This window comes from Labrus bergylta, chromosome 7, assembly GCF_963930695.1.
Source record: "Labrus bergylta chromosome 7, fLabBer1.1, whole genome shotgun sequence".
In the NCBI taxonomy this organism is placed as follows: domain Eukaryota; kingdom Metazoa; phylum Chordata; class Actinopteri; order Labriformes; family Labridae; genus Labrus; species Labrus bergylta.
This window is the reverse complement of record NC_089201.1, coordinates 30,027,262-30,037,393: the sequence shown is the minus strand read 5'-3', so window position 1 is coordinate 30,037,393 and position 10,132 is coordinate 30,027,262. Positions and strand designations below refer to the sequence as shown.

At 38.8% G+C, this 10,132-nt stretch overlaps 1 protein-coding gene across 1 annotated transcript; it reads left to right on the top strand.

Moving 5' to 3' along the window:
• The first annotated feature begins 625 nt into the window (after window positions 1-625).
• LOC109999921 (SIN3-HDAC complex-associated factor) lies at window positions 626-9,038 on the top strand. Its single transcript, XM_020655094.3, has 6 exons — window positions 626-782; window positions 3,783-3,910; window positions 4,011-4,110; window positions 4,665-4,788; window positions 4,889-5,039; window positions 6,749-9,038. The coding sequence occupies exons 2-6, from the start codon at window positions 3,783-3,785 to the stop codon at window positions 7,074-7,076; spliced, it is 831 nt and encodes a 276-aa protein (XP_020510750.2). The 5' UTR covers window positions 626-782; the 3' UTR covers window positions 7,077-9,038.
• The last annotated feature ends 1,094 nt before the right edge of the window (window positions 9,039-10,132 follow it).

The window sequence follows — 10,132 nt, the reverse complement described above, 5'->3', positions numbered from 1 at the left end:
CTGTTATTTGGCTTTTATTTATTATTATTTATTTTTTTAATCTATTTTTTTGTACATTCTTAATTTTTATTATTTTATTTAAATTGTAGTGTTCACTTTTTTGTTTGCAATCTTTGCTCTTTGCTGCTGTAACAATGTACATTTCCCCATTGTGGGATACATAAAGGATTCTCTTATTTTACAACAGGACGATTGGTTTGCTGCAGTTTAAAAAGACTAATTCGAGTGGATGCTCAAACTGGCCACTGGGTGGAAGCCATGTTTCACCCACCTTTTTTATTTGAGCCCTTAATCTGCTCGGTTATCACGCAATTCAAATAAACAAAGCGCACTTCTCTGCGAGACGCCGAGCCTCCTGAAAAAAACCGTAGGCCTGCTCCAGACGGGCCATCTGGCGTTCTGTAGTAAAAACTACCAAGCCCCGCCCCTTTGCTTACACCCTCCAATGTGCCATAGCAACCGGGGCCGAGCCCCCCGTTCCCGCGCAATGTTCCCATCCTTATAAGGCCAGTAGAATGCAGACGCACGGCTACGTCACACGTCGTTTATGTAAATGCTTTGATTGAAGAAAAAGAAAAAAGCCTTCTGCCCTACTCCGAAATGGAGGTGTGGATACGACGCATGCGCACTCCGTTCACAACTACCCAGTCCCGTCCACAAGCGCAGACATCAACAAGGGAGCGGGTTATTGATGCGGGGTTGATTTTCATAATAGTCACATCGTAACGACAAGATAACAGGAATATTTTACTTTGGATTAACTTAACCCAACTTGCAACAAGGTGACGTATGCAGCCGCTTTTTCTATTTGTTTCGTTCAGTCTTTGAGGATTTTGGAGGTTGTTAAATCCGCTCTGTTTTTTTCATGTGTGAAATTTAAAACATGCTTCGAGTTGTCTCAGAACAAATGCTCTTTTTTTGGCCTCGCTGCATCTCTGACTAGATGCTCAAGTTGAAATGTAGTTCAACTTATAAAGACTTAAAGCAGCCCGACGAAGTGTGCAGAAAGTGAGATAAACGACGATGTGTGTTTAATAATGTCAGATTATTTTCATGTGCAAGAGGGATGAACAACAGAATGGGTAATAACATGGTTTGTTTCAGGCTGGAGGAAGTAATCACTACTGCAACTAAAAGCTGCATCATGCAACATTGTGTCGCCGGAAACAGTCTTATCTTCATCAGTATCACGGCCACATTTTAATAGTTGTTGTGCAGCCTGCAGTCTACTCCACGTTTACGCACTGCTAAATCAGCCAAGTTGAAGCTTTCACGCCCACCCGGAGCAAGAGATGCGTCTCAGCACGCGTGGACGCTCATGTCAACAAAACAGCTGCCGCAAACACACAAAGTGTTTACGATCCTGTTTAATGAAGCTCCCGCTGTGCAAAAAAATAATGTTTAGTGGGTTCAAATCCCACAATCACCGACTTAACTTCGTGCACATGTAGTTGGAGGAAGACTGTTGCAGTGACGCGGTTGTTGGAATAACAAAGAGTAAAGATCCGATTACACGGTGACTCGATTACTCGAAATCATAAAGGGGGGAATTTACTTTCGAAATCTGTTTGTTTATTTTATCTTAAAACACACGTATGAGTCCATTTGCGGAAAAGAAAGTGCGGCATCGTCGAGCAGAGGACGGTCATCATAAAATGGGTGCGCATGAAGCAGGTCGTGTGGCATGCCATGCTTCCTCGCTCGGAGTGGGCGGTGAAACTGGCTACTTGCACTTTTCTTTTTCGATGAAAAACAAGAACATTTCCCGCTGTGGGCTTTCAATTTAAAATGCGATGTGTTATTTACGACAGTTTCGACTGCTTTTTGGGGGATTTTTAACAGTTTGCTTCTAATATTACAATTTTTGCGGAAAATCGCATCACACCCCCTTCTCCACATTGCCTCCGCCTTTGAAGTGTGTTGCCATGTTGAGTTGCGTCACGTACTGTATTCTGCTGCAGAGATCGTCTATGCTTTACAGATGACACACTTCACGCTGAGCATGTTGTTCAGCAGCCTACCAAACACCGGGCTGACACTACAGTGTTGTTTATGTCACATTTTCAGATATGTATTGTAATAATAATAATAATAATAATAATAATAACTTTATTTATATAGCACCTTTTAAAAACACAGGTTTACAAAGTGTTTTGACAAACAGCAAAAACAAGAACAAATTAAACCAAACACAGAAGAACATAAACAACAGCAAAAACATAACAAATATAAAATAATTAAATACAATTCAACAGAAAAGAACCCAAAGTGCACGATACCCAACAGACATATATAACCCGACCATCACAAGAACCACCATAAGAACCCAGGAAACACAAGAACCCAACAACACGGAGGGTTATGGAGGGTTTATTAAATCACCTTCTGATTGTATATGTCTAGTTTTGGGTATGTTTTACTTTTTTAAATCTACAACTGTGATATGTGACTACTATCTTTTTTTCTGTTATGTGTTCTGCTGCCTTCTAATACCACGAAAATACAATTTTCCTTTATTTATTTTTCCATCTATAACTTATAACCTTTATTTGCACTTCTCGTCATACAGCTACAATTTAAAGGCCTATGTATGTTAAACATGCATATATTTTTATTGAGTGTTGGTGCAATAAATCTGTCGCTTTCATACTAAATGTGTGTATAATTTCAATTACTTTAGTGATAATAATCAATCAATCAATCAAACTTTATTTATACAGCACCTCTCTCACAAATTAAATTGCAGTTCAAAGTGCTTTAGAAGAGTGCAGAAAAGTTATTGATAAAAAGTAGTTTATAAAATCATTGAGAGAAATGCACACCAATAAGAATTAAAAAAAATATATATAAAAATAAAATACGACACATAGAATATATAATGCAATAGATATTGATGTCCATGAAAATAATATGGTTACACTTGGTGTCCTTTATAACGACGTAAGATTTATTACCTCTGAAAATTACTTATAGCATAATTCTTCGTCTCTTGTAACCTATAGTCATCCTCATACTACATACATACATAGATACTTAATTAAAATCCCATATATCCCCCTTAGTGCCCCACATTAAGCAGTATCTGATATAATTAGCAGAGTGAGAGCTCTTTAAATATTCCCGCTCTCTGTCTGAGCTCTCTGTGGCACCGCACTGTCAGAAGACCCCTAGGACTGATGGCAAGAAAAAAAGAAAAAAAAAGCCCAGTCTGGGGGGCGCGGCTCACAGTTTTGCCGCAGTTCAGATCCACATGTGCTGTGGAAATTACATTTTGCCTAGCAACACAAATTACAACTCATGCACATTTATTGACGCCTATTCAATTTCGAGGGATTTTTCTTCCATACGTGTAGCCCATATATTTTGAAATGTTCCTGAAATGAATCCTCACATTTTGGAAGTTTGTTTGATATAATCCATCATGTGCAGCCTGGAGGATCGGGGCTGTGCGTGCTTATATTTTGAGTTTCCAAAAATGAAAGCGTGCATCCTGTGAGCTCAGCATGGTGACATGATCTGTCTGACACGCTGTCTGACTGTTGACCTACTTCCCCCTCATGTGGGTCAAAGCGGTGGGAGGCTCTATTAAAATCGCTTTTCCCTGCACCGAGCGTGACAAAACACCCGTTTTTATTATTATGAACACACATTTGGCTTGTATAATAGGATAGAGGATATCACAAACGGTCTGAGCCAGAGATGTAAGGCTGGTGCAGTAAGCACATCACGCACACTGATGAGAGGCTGAGATGTTAATATTTGATTCATGTTTTGGCTCGCAGATGTTTGGCTTTCATAAGCCAAAAATGTACAGGAGTTTGGACGGCTGCTGCATCTGTCGCGCCAAGTCGTCAAGCTCTCGTTTTACGGACAGCAGGCGCTATGAGAAAGACTTCAGGAGCTGTTTTGGGTAAGATGTGCAGGTGAACATGTGAACATGTGGGGGTTTGAAGGTAGACATGTGCCCCCTCCCTGTGTCCCCTTCTCCACTAACTGTGATTATCTTGCAGACTGAACGAAACAAGATCAGGAGAAATCTGTAATGCCTGTGTTCTCCTGGTGAAACGATGGAAAAAGCTTCCTGTGGGAACCAAGAAGAACTGGAACCATGTGAGTTTGGATCAGAAGGCCTGCTGATATTATACTTTAATTATTATTTAAAGTCTTTCTATGTGATTTGTCACACTTAAATGTAGAAATCAAGTATCTCCTCTGAAAATAACTCTGTGAGTCATGACTGTCTACAATGGGTGTAACACCCGAGTCCCACTGTCTGTGATGTTTTCAGAGTTTTCAGAGTCCTATCTTCACTTTGTTTACATCGCCCGGACGGCCGGCTGACTCCTCCCCTCGTGTATAAAAGTTGTTTAATTGAGGGACTAGAGAAAAGAAGAATAACATACTGTACTCACTGCTTAACTGTGTTTCTAGATCACGCTCATTTCAGGTAAATTTACATGCAGTGTGAAGATACCAGCATGATAAAGATCACTAGCATTAGCATGCTAACACAACAATGCAGCGCAAGTTGTTTTGGTTTCATGCTGGAGCTCAAGGGCGACACCTGCTGGATCGAAACATCACATATAAAGCCTTTAATCAAGTTAGTTTTACATTTAATTTATGCTAACTAATTATTTTGTGGTCGTTCATCCTCCCCGCAGGTGGTCGATGCCCGAGGAGGTCCCAGCCTAAAGATCACTTCCAGGCCCAAGAAGATCAAATCCATCTCCAAGAAAGACCGGCCGAGCCAGATCAGCAGGCTGCAAAAAGAGCTCAAAAGAAACAGTCAGTTCTGTTGATTTTTTGGCAATCAGTAACTCAGTTGACATGATGCACCTGTTCCTGAAACACCTGAATATGTGTGTGACCATGTTGTGCTCTTCAGACTCAGATGCTCACAGCACCACCTCCAGTGCCTCTCCAGCTCAGTCTCCCAGTTACAGCAACCTGTCAGACGACGGCTCCGACACCGAGCTCAGCCCGGGATCCAGCCGCTCTCCTGTTTTCTCATTCCTAGACCTAACGTACTGGAAGAGGTGAGTCACTGTTCTACTTATTTCAGGTGCACAATGAAACACTGAAGCTGGTTTATGACACACATATGTTACAGCACGGCATGAAAAAAAAATCAAAGAGCAAGTTTTTCAGCCCGGTAGCAAATTTAGAGGTTGAAGCATCCTTCTATAGAGTGAAGGCAAACGTTTTTCCATTCCTCATAATAATTTATGTATTCATTTCTCATGCCTGATAATAGATGTGAAAAATGTTCAAAGAGCAATAACTGATCTCAGGACAAAAACACACATAAACCCTTTTCACACATACAGAAATCTCCTGAAAAACTCTGTAGATTAGTCTACCTGGAGGTTCTTTAGGGTATGTGTGAACGCAAACAGACGCATTTTTCACGCAGACTTTACCCTTCAGAGTTTCTCCTCCAGACCTCTAGTATTTAGCCACAGAAAATCAGAGTGATGTCTGAACGCAGCAGCATATACTCTGGAGATTTCAACTGGAGCCAATAGAAAGAGAATGATGTTTATATACAGTGACTGTTTAAAGTGTCTGCACGCGACCTCTACGATCTCCGTGCTCTAATTAAACGTCTGCATTCTGTTTTCTGTTCGTCACAGCAGTACAGCCGTTACTTCCACGCTGTTTATTTACGTCAGGAAATCCCCCGATCCCCCTTTCCCCTCTAGATAGCCCCCCTTAGTGCTTATTTATGTATCTATTCTTATATTGTTTTATTTGATAACCTGCTGCTGTAACGCCACAATTTCCCAGTTTGGGATCAATACAGTACTTCTATTCTATTCCATAGTTGAATAGTATTTTAGAGAGCTTTAAACGTTTTGTGTGTCACACTAGGTTAATTAAACGATGACTCTGCAACACGACATGCTCCACTAGTTGATGTTGAAATGTATAACCAGTCTGCTGTTTGAAACTGCTCCCCCTATTTAAAACACAAGCTCAAGTTTTTTTTGTATTTTTTTGGCTTTTTACTAAAGACCTCATTTATACTGCGTCACTGCTCCAGGCAGCTTTTAGTATTCAATTATTTTTTGTGTTGATAACTTAACCGCAGGTCCTTCATTCCTGCTGCAGTCAGACTGTTTAACCAAGCCTGCTCCCAGTAGATCACAAAACACACACACACACACACACACACACACACACACCTGGACAATTCACTCTGACTCTGTGCAATAATAATGTTATATTAATGTTATATTATGTTTACCAATCCACTTTGTGCAATAACATGTTACACTTTATGTGCACTGTGTGCATGTCTGTGTTACACTGAATATTACGGACTACATTTTTGTCAAAACTGCAGCTCAGCTGATCTATTTTTTAATTTTTTAAATCAATTTTTTAGTATCTATTTTTTGTACATTATTAATTTTTCTTTTTTTATTTAAATTGTTGTGTTCACTTTCTGTTTGCAATCTTTGCTCTTTGCTGCTGTAACAATGTACATTTCCCCTTGTGGGATAAATAAAGGATTATCTTCTCTTATCTTAACACTTGTGGAAGCTGGATTAAAAAAAAAATATCAGTATTATATTTCAGATAGGATCTGTGACTCAAATATTTCCTTTTTAATAAACTTGAGAGCGCACAGTGTTCAATATGTTCCTACACATGTTCACCTGTACATCTACTGAAACTATTGGTCCACTGTTACATGATTCACTTTAATTAAATTCGTTTTTTTTTTCATGCTTTTGCTCAGGCAGAAAGTGTGCTGTGGAATAATCTACAAGGGGCGCTTTGGAGAGGTCCTCATCGACCCCCATTTGTTCAAACCGTGCTGCCGCAAAAAACAACGGCAGAAGCAGCAACAACGAGAGGAGGAGGAAGAAGAGGACGATGAGGACGAAGAGGAGGAAGAAGTGGAAGTAGAGGAGGGCCAGGGGGTCGCGGATGTGAGCGGGCAGAAATCCACGACAGAAGAGGAAGTGAAGGAGACCCCGATGTTCCAGAAAGAGCCCCCTCAGCTGTGTGTTACCGTGACAACCGCTCCAACCATGAGGGGGGCACTGGTGGAGGAAGGCTGGTGAAGAGGAAAAACGTCCCGCGTTGCACACATCTCTGAAGAAATGTTGGGGTGCGTTGTTTTTTGTTTTGTTTTTTTCCAAGCACTTAAAGAAGAGGTCGCCTCAGATTGCCTTCAGTCACAAAGCAGCTGGAAATCCTTTGGTCATTTTCTGTATTCCAATGTCAAAGGTTTGTTTGTTATTCTTTTAAATGGTAACTTATTGGACTGTTTTGTTTCCTCTTTTTTTTGTCTTTAATATTCTCATCATCCTTGTCATGGACCATCATCTGTGATGTCACTGATCGGCTTTAGATGAAATGCTGGAGCTCGACTTTTGCTGGTACATTTAAAAAAAAAAAAGATTTTATTCCAAAACGCAATAGATCCACTCAGTTATAAAAAAAAAAGGTGCTACTTGAAATTCATCTCTCAACATTTAAAACGACTAGTTCAATCATTATCAATGAGGATATTTTATACGCATACAGTATATGATAAGATGACTAATATACAGAAATGAGATTCATTTAGCTTTCTTTGTGAAGAGTAAATATCTCTTTTTTTTTTAAAGTTGTGGAGAACTCGTTTTGGAATGAATGACACTTTGACAGAGCGCAGACCTGTACAGTAGCCCCCAGTGTTTGTCGTTCCACTTTTGACATCCACTCCTATCAAAGACTCTGTGTTTTGTAGACTGGATTAGTGTCTCTGTGTCCAAATAAGTATGTGAGTCCTGGCTGAATAAGGCCTTTCACAGCTTCAACAGCAAATACACCAGCCTTAATAATGTGTTACAGACAGTGCTAGTGTTAATTCTGGATTGGTATTAAGGAACAAAAAAGGGACAGTAGCTATATTTATTGTGGCCTCAGCAACACTTAGTGCATTTTGCATGAATGGAAAGCCCACTCATCCAGACGACCTAACGATCTGATGCATGAGTCTCCTAAAAAATTGCATGGCCTTATATAAACTGTAATTTTTACTTTTATTTTTTTGGTTGTTGTCGATCTCTTTCTCTGAAGTTTGAACTTATTTTTATATGTAACAAAAAGCAAGAATTAAAAAGTGTCTTTGCATAATAATACCACACAATACAACAGCAAAAAAACACAGAATCGGTCTATAGTCATTCACCAATCTAAACATCAGTGATTCCCTTCATTCCCGGGTCAGTATATGGATTAAATAAACTTTGTACAAGCTGAAATTCTATGCCATTGCCTCTTATATACCACAAATGTGTGTTGTGATATAAAGCCTAATATTACTTTATTTATCAAATTAAAGCCAAAGCACATTGAAATTCACCCAATGTCAAATCAATGCAGGTTTTCTATGGACACTTGTGCTTGTCCGAGGTCGTTTGTATGTATGTTTATGGTATTTTAAATGAACACTAATGTGTAATTTCATACATGTGATGTTGTAGCTGGAAGAACAGGTAGTTATGTACATAAGGGGGTGGTGCCACAAGGCTCCTATATTGGTTTTTCATTATTTATTTCATATTTATTTGTATCACTGCATCTTCACTTAGAAGTGTAATGCTATGAATTATTTTCATCTTTAGCTTGTTTGTAGTAGTGGGGAGCGGGGTTTTGTACATCCGAAATCGAATGTAATTCTCTCGCAGGCTTCGTTTTAACATTGCGTTGAATTACTGGTTGTCAATATTTGTGAAATGTTGTTAAGTATTTATTTTCTTCATCGGTTGAGTTGCGTGCAACCTAACTTATTCTGCAGCCATTACTTTTGGATTTGTACCACGTAGACTGAAACGAATGATAGATGCAACCAAACTGTACCTTTTCCCTTTTAGCCTGTAGCTTAAATACGTTACCTAACTCTAGACGTGCATGTACTGTTGCTATGCATTTACTTAGCTTACAAGTTAGACAAAAGCAGTTTTGTATTTTTTATACATCATGTACTTTTTTTACTTGTCCCTTAATAAAAGTAATTTTGTGAGTTTTTTCTTGAAGTATGGAGTCACTCAGTTTATTGACATCAACGATTAAAATGAATTTATAAACTTAGTCCAGCACATAATGGAGTTATAAATGATTGACTTGATGTGATTTAGTCAGACATATTTTTAATGTTTGTGTCATATATGACATTAGAGCTGCTCTGATGTAAATAAATAGAATATAAATGAAAGATGAAGGACAGCATAGATTTATCAGTTTTATAATAAAACATGATTAGACAGTTTTCTCCACAGATTTCTTTATTTTATAGGAATAACATGTTTTTACCATAAGAAGTTAAATTTACCACTATGCAAAAGGCTCACAATAGAATTACATGATTTATATGATTGCATTAAAATAATAGATGCATACATGCAGTCATCACTTTAATGTTACAGCTGGTAAAGTCAGAGCTAGCTTCAACTATTGAACTGCTTTGTAGCCCACAGTTATATTATCCAGCAGCCTAAAAAAGATCAACCTTAATGAAGTATACATGATTTGTTATTATATTTTGTATCATTAATGTGAATCTGAAAATATAGTTGTGATATCAGAAGTAAAGGAGCAGAAGTATAAACTAGCAGAAAAAGGAAAATAATTGATGCCTCAGAGTTGTAACACCTTTAAATGTACCGGAGCGTTTTAAATACTTTGTTCCTCATTTAATCACAACTTCAGACCTATCAGGTGAGGATGTGATGGTGATGTTCATCAAGATGAAAAAAAAAAACAATACAGAAGGAAAAGGTTGAGCAAACTCCTCCTGCTCTTGCCGTGATGGAAATATTTTCAATAATCCAGTTTAGCAATCACCAAGTTATGGCAAAAAGCGTGGGAAACAGGGAACACAAAGGCAGACACTTATATTCAACCATCTGTAACACATTGGGCGCCTAAAACCTACAATTCTACAATTCACTCAGCAGGCGCTTTTATCCAAAGCGACGTACATCAGAGAGTAAGAACAACACAAGCAAGGATGTAGAAAAAAGGGAACAATGTGAGTAAGAGCAAACGATCAGCTTTGAGTCTGATTGGACACACAGGTGCTGACAGGAAGTGACCAGAGGCAAAGCTCAACATTGAGGGCAGTTCTTGA